Raw genomic sequence first — 21898 nt, 5'->3', positions numbered from 1 at the left:
ATTGCTTTAATCGATAATCACAACCAAACCGGAAAACTGTTAACAAACTTTTTTTAGCCGCCCAAATTAAAAAGTAACTTGATCTTAAGAAAGCCGAATTGGAGAGAAGTGAGGCACATTTGAAATTGAGATTTTTCTTCTATAGGGGGAAGTGGGGCACCTTTGAAAGTGGGGCATCTTTGAAATTGGAATTTTTCACCTATTTTTAAACAAAATTGAGTCTTATCGTGATAAAATTTAGCTTCTCAATCTTTTTGTGCACCTAAATTATATCACGATAAGGCTCAATTTTATTCAAAAATAGGTGAAAAATCCCAATTTCAAAGGTGCCCGACTTCCCCCTAACGAGAGTTAACTGTAATTCAGTTTTTGATAAGAAAAAATCTTCCAACTTCCGAAAAAATCAAACTGAGATAAAAATTATTTTTCAAAAGCGCTTGAAAAACTAACTTTGATATTCTTCTTAAAGTGTCTGGCATTTATGGGTAATTCTTCCTACTTCCTAACCCTTGCTAAAAAATTTAGATGATCTAAACAAAAGCATAATAAGAGAATACTAAGTGATCCATATTTTTAATATTTAAGTAAAATATGTATTGGGAAGTTTCTGCAATTCTAAGAGGAATAGAAATATCTTGTATATTGTATTCTGTTTGGATTAAATAGACAATATGAAAAAATATATTTTTCATTTCGCTACATTTACTTTCCTTTTAAAAAGGATTAATGGAAAGCACTTCATAACATGTTATGCAAATATTTTGAATATTGAATAATAGTTGAAAATAGTTGAGAAATTAAAAAAAAAATCTACTTAATTTGTCAAAGGTCAAATTGCAATAGCTGGGATTTTCAGTGGCAACGGAGAGATCATTTTTTGAAGGTATTCTTGGCTGAAGTTCATCTCGCAGAGAGCAAAAAAAACCGTCACCGTTCGTAAAAACACGCAGTAATTTATTGACCTTTACAAAGTGAATTGTTGGTTTTGTGGGTGTGTATCCAACGGTAGGATTTACGTCATAAACCTGTGTGATATCATGTTTAATGAAAGAAAGACATTGGAAGCACTAATAGTAGCTTTTTATTTAAGTTCATATTATCACACGTATAGCTTCTTAGACAAAAAATCGCCTGCATATATGCTATATACAAAATGATTTTCAATTAATGGTTTTTTTTTTATCAATCGTCCAAAAAAGGCATTATTTTGTCTAATGGGTCATAAAATCAGCCAAAATTAAATTTTTAGCACATTCGAAACATAAATTCCATGATTGAACATTGATCTCATTCTTGATTAGTTTTATATAATTCGTGTATAATAAATTGCCTAAATGTGTTATAAATAAAATTCTTCCAATCAATGGGAAAATGTATAAATTAGTTCCGTTTAAAATGTTTCTGAAGGTCGATCACTCACTGCGATAAGTTTATATTAAGTGATTACGTGTTCGACAATAAACATGCGGAAGACAATGTTGGGTGGCTGTATAGCTATACACAAGAAAATCACAATCCAAATACAATGATTCGAACTGGAAATAACATTTATTGATATGAAAGATAATTTAGGTCGTCTGAACACGATCACTTGGAAAAATCTGTATATTACTGCTTAATAGCTTTTGAGATTAAATAAAGCTGTTTTAGATACATTACATACCATGTGCTTTAATGATAGCAATTTTGTGATCAAAAGACAATCCAAATAGTTCCGTGATTGCAAAAAATAAATCTTGTTGCTTATTTTACTGTTTTCTTGGCGGGATTGGTATCAAAAGGCGCGAAACCTGAAAGTCAAGATCAGCGACGGAAACCGTTCTTATATATTTTTAGCAAAATGTCTTCTTTTTATTTCATCGTTTCTTTTTTTTTTGCAAAATATTTTTCCGTCTGATCATGCATGTGACGTAAATAATCGGCACACGAGCTGAAGAAGAAACAGTGAAACCGAAAGTATCGTTTTCACTCTCGATCGACCGCAAAGAATTCAATCAGACATCAACAATTTCAATCGCATAACTGCCACTAAACGTTTTTACACTCTTCTCATCCCATCAATCTTGATAGAAAACAATGATCTTGAAATTTTGTATTAGGTAATTTTTTTTTTCATCCTTATCTCTCACTGTTGATCTCCATATGAGGTCAGATGGAATGGGAAAAGAGCGTATGCCAAGTATGCGAACAGAGAAAGATCAATGATCGCACCTTGATATCGATAATTTCCTCCATCCTCGCAAATAAACACTGAAGATTTTGCACACATAACAATGTTATATGATCATTGCAACACAAAATCATGTGAAGATCACCGTGCGAGTCACTCAGGAATTTTTATATAAATATTTCAAAATTTATGCAAATATAGTGCGACAGCAGCAAAAACGTGAATTTGCAGACCAATAAGAGCTCAAAGAATTCATGGGAATTGGGCAGATTTTTGGCTCATTATAGTTTGTCCTCGTGGAATAATTAAAGATCATCTCACACACGAAAAAGCAATCATAATAAAGAATTAGTCAAATTTTTGTGGAATTTGTGTAAATTAATTTTCAAATTCTTCTTTAATTTCGAACAAATATAGATACTAATTAGAATAAAGAAATGGAAACGTGTTATTTCCTATTTTTTTAGACGAGATGAAAGATAAAACCAAAATGATCTTGAACTTGTATAATGAAAATTATAGATGTTTGAATTTATTTTTTACTTGACCGAGTTAAATTTTCAAATGGGGCAAACCGCTTATCGTTTCTGAACCTTTCGGATTTATTTTCATGAAATGTTCAGTTTTTCAATGAAAATAAAATAATAAACGACTAAGGTTAAGGGCTCTGTAGAAACGCTTTTACCAGGAAAAGTCATTAATAAGAAAATAATGTCCGTATTGAAACAAATTGCCTAATTGTGTAGAAAAATATGTTAATATGTACATAAATTATTCTAGTGTGGATGCTGTAAGAATCCTTACTTATAACACCTTTTTACGAAGTATAAAACCCTTTGTAAAACTCGACATAGTGGAACCGGTGTTACACTTTGTAAGATCATATTTTCACTAAAAATAAGATCATACCTTCTTGTCTTTTCGGCAAATGCAAAAGACGAAAGTATTCATTTAGCTATTTGAGTCAATTTGAATATATTTCGATCGCTCAGAATAAGAAACGAATAGCTTGCAGTAGGCAAATTTTACAGGAGAGCGATTTAAAGCTGAGATTTTACATGCAGAGTATACGATTTTTGAGATTGAAAATCTCTATAACCTTGAAAATAATTATCTTTCAAGTATAATATTCACAGGGAAGGTAATGGGTATAAAGAAGTATCCAAAAAGCGAATAAAACGATTTTTGTAAAAAAAAAAAACGAGTTGTTCGGCTTATATTCTGAGTGGTCGATTTAATAACCGCAAGAAAAGATCTTTCCAACTGTCCGGATTTTCTGTATAACTGCTTCTACTAGATTCTGAAAGAGACGATAGTATATGGAGGATAATGTTTGGAATAATTTCCCAAACAAAGAAAATTTCCCTTTGCCTCAAGCAAGCGTGGGCGCAATCGTACGAGTAGCCATGACACTCTGGGATTCTGGATTTTGGCTTTCGGAATTTCGACTTTCGGAATTGTGGCTTTCGGAATATGATTTCCTGATTTTCTGGATTTTAACCGAGATCCCCATTTTATATACCTTAATATAATTAAATTTAAACATTAGGGGAGACATGGGGTAAAAAGTCACAAATCGAAAAATTCAAAATTCAATATCTTCCAAGATAAAAAAGATAGCGGCGTAATTTTTTTCCATAGATAGCCTCCATAGACCTTCTTCAATGTCGTAAGTTTTTTAGAATTCTAACGAGGAATTTAGAAAATAAAAAATATTGAAATTTTTAGCCCTGTTCTTAAAATATTTTCCTTACAGTAGATATTAATTTTTACCTATTTATTTTCAAAAATTAATGCACTAGTGAATATTTCCTAAATGATTTGGATTCTTTGAATACGAAGCTGCTATACGTTTTAGCATTTTCCAAATAGGGGAGACAGGGGTAGAATTAGCCAGCAAATGAAGCTTTTTTTTCGCGAGTGACTTGTGAAAAAATGATAAGGTTTGTCTAATATTTTTATGTTTCATAAGTAGCATTAGGATATTGGCTATATGAAACAGTGTAGTTCAAAGCTCTAAAATCCTTGACTTTTTCCAGAGAGGATAATGAAAAAAGTATGACACATTGGTTACACTTGCCCCGGCCTGGGTAGAAATAGCCACTTTTGGGGTACTAATTGCCACTAGTTTCCCAGATGAAATTTTAAACTGGAGATACCAAATATTGTTTCACTTGATACACTGAAGCCCACTGATGCTAAATATGTTACTTAAACCTAAAGAAAAGGGCTTTAGCCAACTTTTTTATGACGTTTTTGTAATTGAGGCAAAATTAATGCAAACATTCTGAAAAAATCTATTTCTCAAGTTCCTCATACAAATGGCAATATTGCTTGGAATATCAATAGTACTTTTTCATCTAACAATTATCCATGGATTAGTGAAAAATCATTGATAGTTTTAGCCCGCCACGGAAGAGTGACTACATCTGCCCCGAGGACTGTTTCAGTCCTTATCATCTTATATAAAAAAAATGGATAATTATTATCCAAGTGAAAAATATTTTTTAATTAGGTTTATTAAACCAGAAACGAGGTAAAACTATGAAATCTTGAATAGAAACTCAGAAAACCAAATGCTGGTCCAAAAACTGTAACATCAAATCTACAATTTTATACCCATTTTATAAAAATGCTTCTAAATTGTAGGATAACAGGATCATACTTATAAATATTTCTGGGAATATGGGGATGTGTTCCTACTTTCATTATAAAATACTTTGCTCGATGTACATTTTAAGAAAAACGAGAGAAATCCACTGTCTACTTTTACCCCTGGCTATAGGTACCCCGGTCTCCCCTATTATTATATCCAGAAATCCTTTTATTAAAAATGACCACTTGGGATAAAAAGTAATAAAGTGTATGGGGCAAAAAGTAACAAAAACCGAAGCACTTTCTGATGTCGCACGGCTAAAAGAATCGTCTTTGCTATGTGTCGCCGCTTATTGTAAACGATTTGCAGTCTCTTGTGTGTGTGTTTTTTTTTCTAAAATACCTTGAAAAGCGATTTTCGTTCGGAGGAGAAAACGGTGTTTTACAAAGGTATTATAAAGCGAATCAACTTTTTAATTCGGGCGGCAGTTAAATTCGAAAAAAGTTTGTTGACATTTTTCAAGTATGATTATGATTATCAAATGAACCCAATATGCTCAAATTTTCCATGGTTTGTCTGAGTTTTGATATAATTCTGTGTTATTAAGAGATTTTAATGAAATTTACAATATATGTGAGTATGTGAACTCAAACTGTGTACGCAGATGAACAAAAAATCGTTGTATTTCAAAAAGTTTGTCGGCCAAATTTCTCTCTAATTCGGGTGACATTTCGGTTCCAAATGCCCGAATTTGAGAGAGTCTACTGTAATATTCCATGCCCGGTACTGCCGGTACTATTTGCCCCAGCATTTTTGAGAATTGTCACAAAATTACTTTTAAGAAATCGGCTTTATAAATGTATTTCCTTACAAAATAGAGGAAAATGACTTTAACAAAGTTGTAGAGGGATAAATTTTCTATAAAACTGTGTTAATTAGAAATTTATGAGGCGCTCGGTTGGTTTGTAAAAAAAAATAAAATATCTGTTTTGTGACTTTTTGCCCCAGCCTCCCCTATAGCCAATATAAAACAAGACTTTGTTTAGAATCACAGCAGTTTTATGAGAATAATGTAACTTTTTGCGATTGTATAAATATTTTAATGCAAAATATAAAATGGTTATGATTTGAGTTTGCTCGCTTACACTATTGATGTCGCACTGGACACAACATTTCCAAAGAAATATCTTTTGCATTTTCACCTTCCTGACACTATGAACCAGAACATGCACATTCTAAGTTGCATTAATTATTAGTGGACTTTCTAAAGAATCTCAAGTACCATAATCTGAGATTATCACTCACTGATATGATTTACACATATATTTTTTTTAAAGTGTTAATTTAAGTTTAAAAATGAAATTAGATTTTTTTTGTTTCTCAAACTGCTTAAAATGCGTATTATGTGCCAAAGCTATACTTTTAAAATGCTTATAATATGAATACATATTATAATCAAACCAATAGTAATCTTACAAAAAATGTATCTAATTTTCATATTTTGTTATTATACTTTCCTTTAAAATTTTAGCTCAAGAGCATTGTGTCAATCTTTTTTTTTCATTAAAAAATCCACCCAATCCAACTACCTTAAAATGTCACTCGCTCTGTGAGAATTTGCAAACTCTCAGCCTCTGGCTCAATGTGATCTTGCAGATTTACGTGTCTTTTTTATGGTGTGTTTGCAGAGACAAATTTTGGTATTGGACCTAGGAAGCTGATGATGTAAATGTATGTCTATGATTGATGGCAATCAATGAGAATTTGCCAAGAAACTTCAAGAACGTGTTGGAGAATTTCATCTAATGTGTTGAGGCCAAATTTTGAGGGATTAATTGGTGAATTCTTAAATTGATAGTTAGAGCTGGGCTGAAACGTGCAATGAAGAGGTGAAAGAGTCAAGTGAGGAAACTCTGTGCTCGATGCTTTTCATGGTCACCCTGGGACTCTGTGTAAGTTGCTGCTCTGGTTCTTCGTGCACCTTCTTTTTCCACGTTACTTTTTTCGGCTGTGTGACTGGTATGGGGACCCGGTAGGCTGGTTACCCAGAGGTGGGAGGTGAGGGCTGTAAGAGACTGTAGAGGAAAATCCACTGCCAACGTCAGTTGAATGTCTTGGACAAAAATTTTTGGGTATAAAAGCACACGGCAAATGTAGCAGAGTCATCAGTCAAACAGTTGAGTTCGATCTCATATATAGAAATTCAACACAGACCTCTTTAAAACAATCAAAAAATCAAAATGTTCAAATTGGTGAGTTTGTGACAAATTGTGACAAATTTTGGGACATTATCCTGAGCTTTTCCTTATAGTTGGGACAAAGTTTTGGACACTGTACCAAAAACGACTTTTAAGGATCTTGAGGAATTCAGTGCAAGGATTGGAATTTAATATAACTGTGTGACCATTCTAGGTGGTGTTGTCTGCTATCTTGGCCGTTGCCGTCGCTGCCCCATCCGGAGTCTCCCACTATGCTGCCCCCATCCTCCACAAGACCGTCCACTATGCCGAACCCCTGCACGCTACTGTGGTGAAACCTGAGCTGGAACGTCGTACATACGTTGAGGTTGAGCCCCAGGTGCACGTTGTCGACACCCCTGTTGTGAAGAAGGTGGCCGATGTTGTTGAGAGCATCCCAACTGCCGTGTCCCACCAGAGCTCCACCATTGTCCACAACAAGGAACACATCGTTCGTCCCGTGCTCGCTCACGGATACGAAAAGACCGTCGTTGAAGGTGCTCCCATTGTGAAAACCTACCACGAGGACACCCCTGTGCTCAAGACCTACACTGCTCCCGTCGGTTACACCGCTCCCCTCGCCTACAACGCTCCCCTCACCTACGCTCACCACTACGAGCCCCATGTGTACGCTGCCCCTGCCCTCCGCTACGGATGGTAATTCCCGAAACACGATGGCCCATATCGTCCTCCCCATCGACTGATGACGCGTTCATCTGCCGCTCTCTATTGTTCACACTTCATTCCGACAAAGCAATTCCAACCCTCATAAGTGTGAAAGATTAGATGATGTTGCACAATAAATTATTGAACGACCAATAGAAAAACAAAAACAATTTTTTTCTTATTCCTCTTCAAATCAGAGACTCTTCAGATCTCTAAAATTGATCCAAATCTATTCGCTCAAATATACCACTCAAACATCTACCAATAAGGATGTTTAACTCTTTCCGGACCGCAGCATATGCTGCAAGCCAATTTCACCATTTTTTAATTAAAAATATCTAAGCTCAGGAATTAATTGAGGTCCTACAAAAAATATCTTACATTTGGACATCCTTATAGTTTGTAATCATCCACAAGGATCGGATTTATATCAGTTCTGAATAATTAAAAAACATTGTTTTTCACTGAATATTCATATGCTGCTTTGGGTACTCAGAGTCTCAAAAGAGACGAAAGAGTTAAATGCAAGATCAAATTAAAAGCCTTTTTTAGCTTTTCGTTATCGCTGGATATAAAGTACGGTAATTTATTGTAGTGCTTGAGCGTAACTGTTCTGTGATTTATTTTGATCCAGTATTTTCAAAAAAAATGTCTCATTGCATCGTTTCTTTTAACCCTTTAAGGACGATTGGAACACCGGTGTCCCATAAAGAAAATAATTTTTCCTGCCTACGCAAAGTTATTTTTTCTTAATGTTTGTACGTAATTGCAAAGTAGAAGGTTGAAGGGATCTAGGATATTTTTTGGAAGACTCCAGCTATTTGCTATATAGTAAATTTGTAAGCTCAAAAATGACAAATTTTTAAATTCTCATAATGAAAATTAATTTTAAATATTTTTTATACTTCCAATTTTTTAAGCAAAACCTTTTTGGGGAAAAAACTACAATACTCAAACATAATATTTTTCATTAGATTGAAAATTATTATTCATTAATATTGTCAAAAAAATTACTTAAATTTTTAGGCTATTTTTGTCCCTATCGTTCATAGAGACAAAAAATGCACCAAATCAGACTCTGTTGGCTTTTCAAAGGCCAGATATAAGACCTTTTACTGGTTTTGTTCATTGGTTTAATTTTTATTGCTGATTTTCGGTCCGCGAAAACTGTCTCGTCTTTAAAGGGTTAACATTTATCTATATTGAAAATGGTTTAAATCTATTGATAAATCACCTCAAAACTTGCTCACAAGATCTTTGGTAGGATATTTTAAAAAATCATGTCTTTCTGAAAAGCTCGAACAATAACTATGAAAAAGTGAAAATATAATTCATTAAAATGGAAATTCCTTGACAAAAAAAAGAATACATAAGAGAAATTTAATTCGGACAATATATCAACGCAAAGTATATTATAATGCGAAATTTCACAAACTTGATGCAATTTCGCTGTGAATCATATGGGTCACATGAGTAGTTGGTTAATCATGAAGATTGACAATAATTCGTGAATATTTTATGGTTCCTGTTATGAATATTTACGTATTTTACTGATATTACGTTAAAAAAAAACAATAAGGCAGTTGCTTTACGGATAGTTTATGCAACTTCTAAATGGTTTAGAAGATATTATATTTATGTCCTCTATACTTGATGTTTAATGTACTAGATTATTACAGTGATAGGACGCGCAATATATTCTGTGTAAAACAGAGTTTAAGCACACAAGATTTTAAAAATTATACGTGCATTATACTTCCCTTAAAAACTTTTTTTAGAAATGAACTGGGGCATAATTGGTATTTAACTTTCAGGTTGTGGGCAATGCATTGAAACTTTGCGAAATGCTCCAAATTTTTACTTTTTATGCTATACCCCAAAAGTAGTATGTTTATGTTTACCGTTTCACAACTGATTTGTACATAATAATAATACGTTATCATAAAAAAAATAAATAAAATAGTAATATATAATAAAAAAACGAATTTAATAATAAAGGGGTGGCAAAGCGTCCGAGGCTTTGCGAACTGCTGGAACTCCCGAGAAGGAGCTCAGCCTTATATTCTTTTTCGCACTTATCGGTTACTTTCCCGATCGATCACTGATTGTGACCAATGCAGTCGGGGTCAGAATTACAAGACCTTTCAAAAATCCAAATTTAACCAAATCTGTTGAAAATTAGGACCTCCAGGGCGGTTGAACCTTCACCTTGAATAATTGAAAATGGCGATTTTTCCAGTGATAGGTGTCGAAGGACAAAATGTTCAGCTGAACTACCTCAAACACATTTCCAAAAGTGAACGAAATCGCCAAGGCCAATTTTGAGCAAAGTAAAAAACAAACATGTTTCTGGAGAGGATAGAAGGGGTGGGGAGGGGGTAATTTGAGTAAGTTAGTTCGGTAGAAAATGTTGAGTTGTGGGGGATCCCCGAAGACCCGAAGTCAATATCTCTTACCGATTGGCAGCCAGGATGGTGAGAAGTTGAAAAAAAAATCGATTGTGGAAACTTCTTTTTATTGGAGTTCGAATAGTTAAAGTGTAGAGAACCCCGTTGAAACCTATAATTTACTATCTACACAGAAAAAAAATATTTCCTAAAATTGTTCTTAAATGTTCTCTGATAAAAATCGCTCGTAAAAGTTTTGTAAAATTTCGTTGCCCCATATAGAAAAGTGTAACGAGATGTTTCCCTACCCCTGTCGCCATAGGGATTTTTGCAAAATATTTTCATTTTCAACAAGATATCTTGTTGATATCAGATACTCCACATTTTTTTACTAATAATATACAAATTCTTGTAAAAGTTGTGTCAGTATTCTTTTTTTTTATTCTAAAAAAAAATGACGATTTTGTAGTCGGAAATGGTCTCTAAAGCCCCATTTAACCATTTCCTGCAGACAGCATACCGGCGTAGAATTTCTATATAGGGTAGAGTCAGTACTTTTCGCCACCCTTAAGCTTTTATGGCCTGCTTGGGTGTCAAATTTTTGTCAGAATTATTGTATAACGATACTTTGAATCAACATCTATCTAAATATCTAGGATACTTTTCGAGAATTTTAGTGAGTCTCATTGAAAAATTTTCATTTTCACCAATTGTTCTTGTTTCAGTACTTATCGCCACTTATTTTAAATAAAATGAACTTTAAATAATTAAGAGACGTGATAACCCATTAAAATATAGTAGGTTAGAGCATATTATGAGTGTAGAAGTACTATTTATTAATAAATTCCTTAAATTGGTTGTTTTATCTTAGGTGGCCAAAAAGTGCTTACATGGCGAAAAGGGCTGACTCTACCCTATAACATAAAGCATAAAAATCATGATTATTATTTCCACCAAATTTATGAACAATTTCACAGAAAATATTCCAAGACCATTTTAAGAGAAAGAGTAAAAAATGAAAAAGAAAACGATATATTTTGTTGTTACTTTTCCATATCGACTTATTTTACAATTTTTTTACGAGATTGTTAGCGAGATATTTTTTTCAGAGTTTATGAATAACTACGGGACTTACGAAATTTTTGTAAATCGTATAACCCACAAACAAGTTCGTAAAAGTTTGAACTTTTTTCGCATACATTGTTCGTAAAATGATCATTTAGCAACGCCATCTATTGAGAAATTCCCATGAAAACGAGATTTTGAGAAAACTTTTAGAAGAATTTTGTTAATTAATATTGCTGTATTCGGTTTTAACAAGATATATTGTTGAAAATGAAAAGATTTTACGAGAATCTCTATGGCGACAGGGGTAGCCAAACAACTTGTTACTTTTCCATATCGACTTATTTTACAATTTTTTTACGAGATTGTTAGCGAGATATTTTTTTCAGAGTTTATGAATAACTACGGGACTTACGAAATTTTTGTAAATCGTATAACCCACAAACAAGTTCGTAAAAGTTTGAACTTTTTTCGCATACATTGTTCGTAAAATGATCATTTAGGGAGCATTTTTTTGTACGTTTACAAACATTTGTTCGTAAATGTTCGAAAACACAAAAAATCGTAAAATTTTGTCATTTGTTAGTAAATTTTTGCCTAACAAACAAAAATATACGAATAAATGTTTGTAAAAGAATAAAAAAATGCTCGTTAAGTGAATGTTATGAACAATGTTAGTGAAAAAGCACAAACTTTTACGAACTTGTTTGTAGGTTATATGATTTACGAGCATTTCGTAAATCCCCAATAGAAATTCACAAACATTTACAATTTCACGAAATATTTTTTCAATGCATATGCTTAACCATTTGGGCTCTAGTTCTTCAAAGGATTGGCAGGACAAATAAACAAACACTGAACATTATGGCCAACGCACAATAAGTTTTGTTTGTAAACATGTTTCCAAAATTTCCAGGGAGAGAGAGCGAGATGACTAGATGTATATTTCATTCACTTTCATAGGAAATTTTGAAAACATGTTTACAAACAAAGGTATTGTGCGTTGGACATTAAATGGAAATCATATTTAAAAAAAATATATTAAAAAAAATGAATATAAGAAATTTTCGTGGTATCAAAAACATGTATACTGCACTTTCTCTGTAGTGTTCGAGCAGTAAAATGTACGTTTGGGCATTGTATATGAAAAGTTCTTGTAAGCATGAGGTATATAAAAGTTGTATATAAAAACGACAAGTCATAACAGCATGGGTATTGGAGATATTCAACGGTATGAAAATATTTTTGCAATAATGTACAACGTATAAGTAAATGAAAAAATTAACATATTCAATAGCAAAAAAAAAAATCTTGAGAATAAATTTGGATTATTAAAGATAGATCACGGATATAGAGCGTCGAAATGTAAAGTTGATATTGTGGGGGATTAAGAGTATAGTCACCCACAATAAAATCTAGATTGCTGACTTTATGGGTTAAAGTCATTTCATCAAATGAAGTATGGTCTTAAAATTGTAAGCGATTTTTGCAAATTAACTTGTTGAAATTAATGCTAACACTTGTTTCTATAGCTGTAATTTATTTCATCATTCAAACAAGTATGGCAATTTTTTTATTCCTCCTCTATTAGTAATATTTATTATCCAAAGGCAAAAAAAATCAGTGTTTTAATGTGTGAATTGGGGTGAAGTAAAACTCAAGCTCAATAAACCAGAATGGACTGAAGAATTGAATTGGAAACTTGTAGTTGCCCGGCCACCAGGAATTCTTCCACAAAGTGTCTGGACAGCAATGGTAAAGTGCTTCTTGTTATTTATTGTAACCACAAGAATCTTGTCACGCGGTGACCTTGGAAGTGTGGTAAGTTGCTCAGGTGTACCTTCTTGGGGATTAGTTTTCAGACAGAGCGTTCAATTGACGTCGAGCTTCATCCAACATATCCGCCACACCAACACTTTTGGCACTATAATACTTTATTGGAAAAGTCGAGCCTAAGTTATATGTCACGCAATAGCATTCCTATAAACACATTTGCGTGAATAAACCAACAACAGTCCACTCTTTAAAAAAAAATAACTTGTTAGAGGCTATACCGGTTGAAGTGCAAATTATTCGCAAAAGAAATCAAAAATTGAAACTGAAATCAAATTTTAATTTAAAGTAAATTCAATTGGACCCCTCTATATCTAATGCCCTCTAATGCAAATCTTTAGTTTATTGTTTCGTTGTTGGTGGATTAAAGACTCAGAAAGAAAAAGATCAAGTTCGAGACGAATGTATAGAGGACTTTGTCTTTGGCCTATTATTTCGTGATAGTTTTTTCTCGATCTTCTTTAGTTTTTTTTCTTACAAAGCTAAAATTAAATGCAACCGTTTGAAGAATTTTGTAACTGAACTACTTTCAGACAATCTGTGCGTAAAAATAATTTTTAATACAATGGTTAATATTTCTGTCTCTCGAACATTCACAAAAATGCAACATTTTTTCCATAAATCTACTCATAATTACAAACAAGATTTCTGCTATAATGTACTCAGTTTGTGTTATGCAAATTTTATGAGTGATTTTTTTTGCAGCTTTTCCTTGGTATCCAACTAATTTATTGCAATTTGCTACTTTTGCTTGTGATACTTCCAAAAAAGTATATTGCGCTCCTGTAATATACCACGGCATATATTTTATAAATAAAAAAATGTTAGTCACGTTACTAATCACGGGATTGATGAAGACAAGATCGAGATCATTCATTAAGCAATATATGGTAATAGATCACAAACAACAGCTGATCTATTAAGACTTGCCGTATTAATTAATTATAGGAGTGTATATTGATAAATTGAATATCACGGAATTAGAACAGAATTAAATATTAGAAATTATATTTTATAAAATATAGAATTCCAAAATAATTAGAAGTATAAATATAATTAGAAGAATTAGGATGGGCGGAATTCTTTCTTCCTTTAGTTAATTAAAACTGTGAGTGCCATTGATTTTTAAACCATCCTTAAGTCTAAGAATTAAAGCAAAGCTTGCAAAAAGCAGGGGTGCATGCAAAGTCCCCTGAATCTACGACACCATAAGTTTACCTGAGGTTATCCTAGTTCTTTGAAAGTTTTAAATTTATCGAAGTTATTTCAAGTAATAAAATCAATTTAACTTGATACATATATTCAAAAGCTTCTTAATATGTAACACTACGACCTTGTATATTGCTTACGTGTACATATGAAAATACAGTGGGACCTCGATAAAGTCAACTAATTATTTCCAGGCCTGTTGACTCCATTGGATTCGGTGACTCTAACGGAGTCCGAAAAAACCAAATAAAATGTGAAATTTTGATATAAATGGGTATTATTTTATGTTTGTACAAGATAATTGATAAATTTAACACGATAGTACAATATTTTATTTAATAAACCCATAAATTTTACACCCTCAAGTCCAAAAAAAGTCGTATGTTTGGGCAAAAGTTGGAGATTAAGGAATGATTTTACAGAATGTTTTCATTATTAGTAAGTAGGGGAGACCGGGGAGATTTGGGACAGGGGTAGTGTGGGACAAGGCGATTTTTCATTGATTTTTGAAATAAAATGAGATTTAACCGCTACTCAATCGTAGGCAATATTAAGATGTATCTTAACTAAAAGAATGGATATCCTCAGTTTGATTGTTTTAATTCTATGAACACTTTTTTAAAAATTGATAAAAATCGTATATTTTGACGTCTCAGTTTTCCTCTTTGTATTTTATATCAGCGATATATAATCAAAACTTTTTTATCTCATTAGGTTGCAGTGTAATCTGGGAACATATTTTTATAAAAGTTTCAGAGATTATACGCTCTTGTTTTTTACATAAAGGTTTTAAATACCAAAACTACCCGCGGGGATGTTTGGGACACCTGAAAGGGGATGAATGGGACGTTGATTTTCGACAAGATTGTATGTGGTATGCAATTTTTTATTGTTAAAATGAAGAGTAATGCCCAGTTTCTACTGGAAATCTCCTTCTTGTGCAAAGTTTATCAGTGGAACAGGTTTCTCTAACTACAGGGACAATTAAACCATCAAGGTCATGGGAATCAATAATTTCTTCTCAGAGGATATTTGATCTTTGCCCAATCTCGTTAAAAACTGTTTTCTCGAAAATTTCTCGAACAATATCCTCTACAATTTTCACAAGTTCTCCAGAAAAGGCAAGGCGAGAGCTAATTCAGAGAAATAATGAGAAAACAAGTACAATGCAGTTGTCGTAAAATCAAACAGGAATCCATTAATTAGTTCAAAACTAAGAGTTTCAAGAAAATCTACTCGCCCGAGGAATTTGATAATCATGATTGGAATATTTAGAATAAAAAAAAAGAAAAGAAAGGTATATGGAAAATAAGAAGAAAATACTTTAAATAATTGATTGACAATAAATGACTCTACTGTACAAATAAAATTGATATTAATTTCTAAGTGTAAATAAAAGATGAAACTTTTTTATTTCTATCAGAAATATTTTTAATCTGGTAGTTAAAATTAATTAACGTGTTCCAGTAATACAAATTATGCGAGAAAAAACGCATCCCAAACATCCCCTTTTGCGTCCCATACTGCCCCACATCGGGGAGGTTTGGGACAAAGTGTCAAGTAAAATGTTTAGCTGATGCAATTAACGTTATTAATTAGAATTTTATTTTAAACTTTTATTCTATGAAAGAAGAAATTAATAGTTATGATTGATTTTCGTTATGACATAACTATGGCTCTAAACTTCATAAAAATAGCAATAAAACCAATTTTTCTCATTTTCTTCATATTCTGAAAAAATGGGCACTAAATGGTTGGAGATATCTACTTGGAGTCTTCAGATGACCCCCTAATAAGTCAACTTGGGGATTATTAATATGACCCTCATTTCTTCCCTACTCTCCCTTACACCATCAAAATCGTTCTTTTGTTTTGATTACAGGAAAACACGTCATACGGGATCATAGGACTTCATCAAAAATCTTAAGACAAGAGAGAATAGGCAAGAGAACTTTCGATCGGTCAAAACGATTAAAATCACGGAAAGAAAATTATTTTGTAGAAAATTGATTACACGGTTAATATACGAATTTTATTATAATATTGTTTTTCTTGTTTTAAAAACGTTGCATTGATACAACAAAACACTGATTTTAATTTCGAAAAAATCACTCAATATTATTAGTTCAATAATAATGAAAAAGTTGACTCTATCGGAGTCCGTAGAGTAAAAAACTAGCTGTTGACTCTATTGAAGATTGACTCTATTGGGGGTTGACTCTATCGAGGTCCCACTGTACTAAAACTGGTACTGACTGAAACAGATACTGTAGAAGGAGAGGGCGTGTCAAGTCAATTGCTTGAAAATTATCGTTAGATATTATTATACATTAAAATCACCCTCTTTAAAAGAATTGATTTTAAAGAAATACATATTTTAAAATTTATTACATTTTTAATTAAAATATTATAGATAAAAGCAAAATTTACATAAATAACTTTGATTTCCTATAAATAGGCATTAACAGAACGTTTATTTTGCAGAACAAAGACACAAATTCCATCACTAATACATTAAAAAAAATTTAATTTTATAATTTTGGAAATTGTTAGTTCTTATTTCTCTAATTACAAATTCCCAAGCACAGTGAACAATGTAAAGTCTGCAACGAGCAGCTTGAAAAGTGTGATCTTATAAGAATACAGACACAATAAAAAACTTCTATCACCCACGCGTCGCGACAATACTAATAGACTGAAAAATGTTTCAATGTGTAAATAAAATCAAGATTTCTGATTTAATTATATATAATTTGAATATTCATTTGCAAATTTATTACAGTCTCAACTTCGGAAGCGCTCTAAATGTGTCACTTGAAAACGCATAGTAAATCACTCCTCTGTTTAGTTTTTATTTTTACAGAAGAGAAATTCGCAGACTCAATTATTACAACATAATTGAATTAAAAATCTTCTGCAATATATGATAATTTACCATAATTTCCATAATCATAATAACCACTGTAATCGCCACAGAAATTAAGTAATAATTAACACGTTGAATATGATATGTTAATAATAACTTTAAAGAGTAAATTTATTTACAATTTTACGGTGGTATAAAGTGCATTTTTGCAATTAATGCTTATTGAAACTTGGTCTTAAGGTGTCAGAGAGCTCACTTTACGATTTGAGTTACAACACTATATGGTTTCACCTTTCAAGGAAGCTTATTTTTGAAAAATTTTAATTATGCAAAAAAGTTTGCATTTATAAGTTATTTAATTGTATATTTTTTGTCGAAGTTAGACATAAAACAATCAGAATCAATTACTAACTTAAAGAGTATCAAGAGTATCAACAGTATTAAAAATCTTGGGCTATCTTAGGTTGAACTAAGGGTGTTAAAATAATTTTTTACTAGAACTCTACACAGTGAGCAATATATAAAAACTCTCAATTGTTTGACCACTGAAAATTTCACTGACCACTGCCCTCTCAAAACCCTTACAAGTTTTTTTCGATATATCTACGTGAATTAAACAATTTAAAATAGCCAGTTTTTTGATTTTCTGCTTTCTCTGACGTCTAGCCATAACCATACACTGAGAGAAATCCAAAAAAGTTAAAATAACATTCCGGAAATGTTAATTTTACCCTGCAGTATTGATCCAAAATCGGTGTAAATATTACCCTTTTTAGGTGTATTGGTGGTTAAAATTACCCTTTTTCATGTTAATTTTACCCTTAAAAAGGCGTAAAATTAACATTAAAAAATGTTGATATATTTTTACACCTAAAAAGTGTTAAATTTCCGAGGAAGAAAAGTTAATCGCACCCCCTTTTTTCTCAGTGTAGAGTTAAAGAGGAAACAATTAGAGATAACGACTTAGTGTCTTTATAGGGTAGTTTCCACAATAAGTCAGCTTATTGATAATTAAAATCATCACATTTGTTGCATCCTCCCTGTTCCCTACCACTGAGAAAAAAAGGGGGTGCGATTAACTTTTTTTCCTCGTAACTTTAACACTTTTTAGGTGTAAAATATATCAACATTTTGTAACGCAAATTTTACACCTTTTTAAGTGTAAAATTAACGTGAAAAAGGGTTAATTTAATCATTAATACACCTAAAAAGTGTAATATTTACACCGATTTCGGATCAATAATGCAGGGTAAAATTAACATTACCGGGATGTTATTTTAACTTTTTCGGATTTCTCTCAGTGTACCCTTAATTGGAATTTGACGAGAAAATAAAAAAAAGAAAACAAATTAGCAATAAAATATGAAGTTTAATCAATAAAAAATCCAAATCTTCCTAAGATGTTTGCGAGTAAAACATTTATTCTTGCTCTGATAAAACTCTCATGATGTTTTTACTGTTTTTATTTTATTTTTTTTTTTCATTATGACCAAATTTAATTTTTATTCTCATTTGTGCAACGCCTTTCAAAAAGGCTCAAAGGCTCAAGGCAAAAATAAAAGGATCATATTGATGCAAATTTGATCGATTTGCAAAGGATAGACCAAATGTCAAACTTTGAATACACATTTATCATAACAGAACATGTTTTATCATAAACTTATTACTCACAACATATTTCTCTAATCAGAGTGAACACCAAAGATGAATTTTCATTTTTTTCATTCATTTATTTTAGTTCAAAAAACTTATACTTTTCAAATGATCCTTGATGATCGATTTAGTTCTACCAGTATGTGAAATTAAATGATTCTCATAAACAGTTTCGTAAAAGTTTCTAAAAAGCATGTTTCTTATCCGATAGAGAAAATTATGAAAGGTCTTGAAATTCCGGAAAAAATCTGTACATATTTCACTCCGTTAGAAACCAGTAATAAATTGTTAATTCATCGATAATAAATTTTTAATCCAAAATCGCTTGTATGATCACTCAATTTAGAGCAAATTTTGAAGAGTTCTATGGATTCAATTTAAATTGATACTAAACCCGGAAACATCAAAAAATTATAAGAACTTTTATAAGTTTAATAAAAAAAGAAAAACAAGTGATCATATTTTTTTCATAGACATTAAACTGTTCATCAATTTTCATAATTGATCAAGAGAAAAAAATATTTCAACGTTTTGAAAAATTGAGATATTTGGCCAATTTAATATTTTTACTGTTCTAAACTTAAGAGGAAGAAGTATTATTTTTTCAACCTACTATACCGGTGCGGTGTTCAAACGGCAAAAATATTAACTTCCGATCCTCAATCATCCCCGAGACCTTTTATTTATTCTTTTTCCCTCATCCCTTTTCTTTAGTATCCTGCAGTTTCTTTTCTTTCTGAAAGTGTTCTAGGAATAGACAAGACAAATATATCGTCTATTTTATACTAATGACCTAGAAAAAGCGACACTTTGAATCTGTGAAGATCAAAGTTCTATCACTAAAGGCTTTAGTGCTCAATCGATTTTCAACCTGGTTTCATCGGTAATAAATAAATCAGTAAAGTCAGTAAAGTACCCATAGGGAAAGTATACCAAATTCCGGCCAGCTTGGAATTTCGGCCACTTTTTTATTCATTGAATTTCCATGAATTTTTAATTTTTGCATATTCTTAGAGATTATACAATGCAATAAATAACAAAAAATGTCGGATCGATGAATGAGATGACGTGAAAAAGACTTTGGATGAATTCCGGAAGGGCAAAGAACTATGAGAATGAAGGTGGCCGAAATAGGCCACCAAAGCCATTCTACATTTTTATTTATTTTAAAATGTATTTTAAGAATGATTTTAGGGAAAATAAAGACAATAAACTGTCTTAGCAACACTCATTAAGAAGAAGTAATGAAAAAAATCAATTTGTAATAAAAATATTACATTCAAAACTTGAGACTTTGGCGCTTGCATGCAAATATGCCGAAATTTAGCACACTTACCTTAAATAATTTATCTACAAATATTTGAGTTTTAAATCTAATTTGAAGATATTTCTATTCAAATTTTTTTTTCTAAAAAAAATCCTAGAAAAGCTATAGAAGCCATTGTGCGAAGGGGTCGACCTCAGAGCACAAGGACAAGGTTTCTGAGTCAAATTTAGAATCTTGCCTTGGAGCGCCTTGAGATCGAACCCGAACATCTTCCTGAAGTGGCGGAGGATCGACAGGCATAGGCTGCTAAACTGGGTGTCATAGGCCCGTGACCCCAATAAGGATAAGCAGTTGAAAATGATGATGATGATTTTTTTTCTATTTAAATCTTCATTAATTCTTCTAGTTTTATTTCAAGGTCAAAGGTCAAACCACTCTCGTTGATGTATTTCTTGATAGAAGATATCGACAAGATTTTTTATTTTGGTTAAAAAACCTGTATTTCTACCTCTGTTCTGGTACAACGCTCATAAACTGCAAATTCTTTACTAAAACTATATTAAGCTTAGTATGAGCATTATGTATAGAGACATTCCTGAAACTGAGGGGCATATTTCTAGCACCCGCATTATTTTTAAAATATTAATACATTATGTCTGTACCAGTAATATGTGAATTTACATACTTGGCTCATATATAACAAAAAAAACAAATGCTACCATGTCAAGTATTTTATCATCGACGACGTGCAATTGGCAACAGCCTTCCGCAAAGACAAGAATAGGACGCGAAGATGGAAAGCAAAAGAGACAAATAGAATCATCTGTACTGGATCTGGACAAGAATTGCCACAAATGAGATCACTTGCACTTGTATTGATTGGCGACACAAATGGATCTGGATGAGATGGAGGTGTCTGGGCGGACTCCCGATTATAAAAGTCCTTGCGTGACTAGCAGAACTGTTCATAGTTTCTTACGATTTCGTAGCGTGTGCTTCTTCCCAAGTGCTCTCTTTAACAAAGATGCTGAAATTTGTAATTATTACTTCTCAAGAATTTTCGTGAAGATCGAATATCATCCCTAATTGTTTTCTGTGTAATCTTATGCTTAGGTTGTTTTGTTGGCCGTTTTGGCTTGCGTGAGTGCTGCTCCAGCTCTTGTTGCGGGTCCAGCTGCTGTGGCCAGGCTTGCTCCAGCTCCTGAAGCTCCTGCCAGCACTGCTCATGCCGCTCACGTCGCCGCCGTAGCTCCAGTTGTGCCCCTAACTTATGCAGCTGCCCCCGTCGCCTACAGCGTAAGTTACCAAGTTCGTTAGTGTTTGAACATATTGGCTAAGTCTGTGCTTTGTTCACCTGAACTCAGGTGGGGTACCCGTACTATCCGTTCGCGTCAACATACTCGTATGTCGCCTACTAAGCGGCAAAGCTCAGCTTTTGAAATCAACCGAAAACTTTGGCCCAACAAATTCTTATCTTGCAAAGTGATGAAAACTGCTGAAGAGTGACAAAATTATCGAAAAATACAGAAAAAATACTGCAGTTTGATTTGCAACTTTTGTAAAGAGTTGCAAAAATAAAAAGAAAGATTTTAACAGCCCATATAAAAATGTGTTTTAATATTTAGTGGTGTTCGATGTTCGATATTCTTTGAAAAAAAAGAAAAGAGATCTTAAAAACTAAATTGAACTGTTTCTAATTTTTATTTTTTTGTCTATTTTTTTGTCTATTGTCTAATTTTTAATTAAACAAAGTAGCGAAAATGATACTGGGAATTTGATGCCCATTTACTTTTTTTAAATGATTAAATTGCGCAAAATCATCCAAGTGCAGCAGAATAAAACAATTTATTGGTCTGACTTTCTCCCGGAGCCGGAACTGGAAGATTATGCTACAGCATTATATACAAAAAAAATCTCCAGAACTCATATTTTCTTCATCCATCTCTATC

The 21898-nt window shown here is 32.4% G+C and overlaps 2 protein-coding genes across 2 annotated transcripts; both read left to right on the top strand.

The window, feature by feature from the left end:
- Positions 1–973: 973 nt before the first annotated feature.
- LOC129801322 (larval/pupal cuticle protein H1C) lies at positions 974–7836 on the top strand. The gene is made up of 3 exons (XM_055846235.1): positions 974–1005; positions 6455–7018; positions 7179–7836. Exons 2-3 carry the CDS (start codon positions 7007–7009, stop codon positions 7662–7664), a joined length of 498 nt encoding a protein of 165 aa, XP_055702210.1. The 5' UTR covers positions 974–1005; positions 6455–7006; the 3' UTR covers positions 7665–7836.
- Positions 7837–20903: 13067 nt separating this feature from the next.
- On the top strand, positions 20904–21557 carry LOC129801326 (uncharacterized). The gene is made up of 3 exons (XM_055846238.1): positions 20904–20985; positions 21063–21245; positions 21314–21557. Exons 1-3 carry the CDS (start codon positions 20974–20976, stop codon positions 21365–21367), a joined length of 249 nt encoding a protein of 82 aa, XP_055702213.1. The 5' UTR covers positions 20904–20973; the 3' UTR covers positions 21368–21557.
- The last annotated feature ends 341 nt before the right edge of the window (positions 21558–21898 follow it).

This window comes from Phlebotomus papatasi, chromosome 2 (assembly GCF_024763615.1).
Source record: "Phlebotomus papatasi isolate M1 chromosome 2, Ppap_2.1, whole genome shotgun sequence".
NCBI classification, from domain to species: domain Eukaryota; kingdom Metazoa; phylum Arthropoda; class Insecta; order Diptera; family Psychodidae; genus Phlebotomus; species Phlebotomus papatasi.
This window is presented reverse-complemented; position numbering and strand designations above follow the sequence as displayed.

Coding starts and splice junctions, on each gene's coding strand:
- LOC129801326 (XM_055846238.1), top strand. Junction 21,246..21,313: donor CTGCCCCCGTCGCCTACAGC/GTAAGTTACCAA, acceptor ACCTGAACTCAG/GTGGGGTACCCGTACTATCC.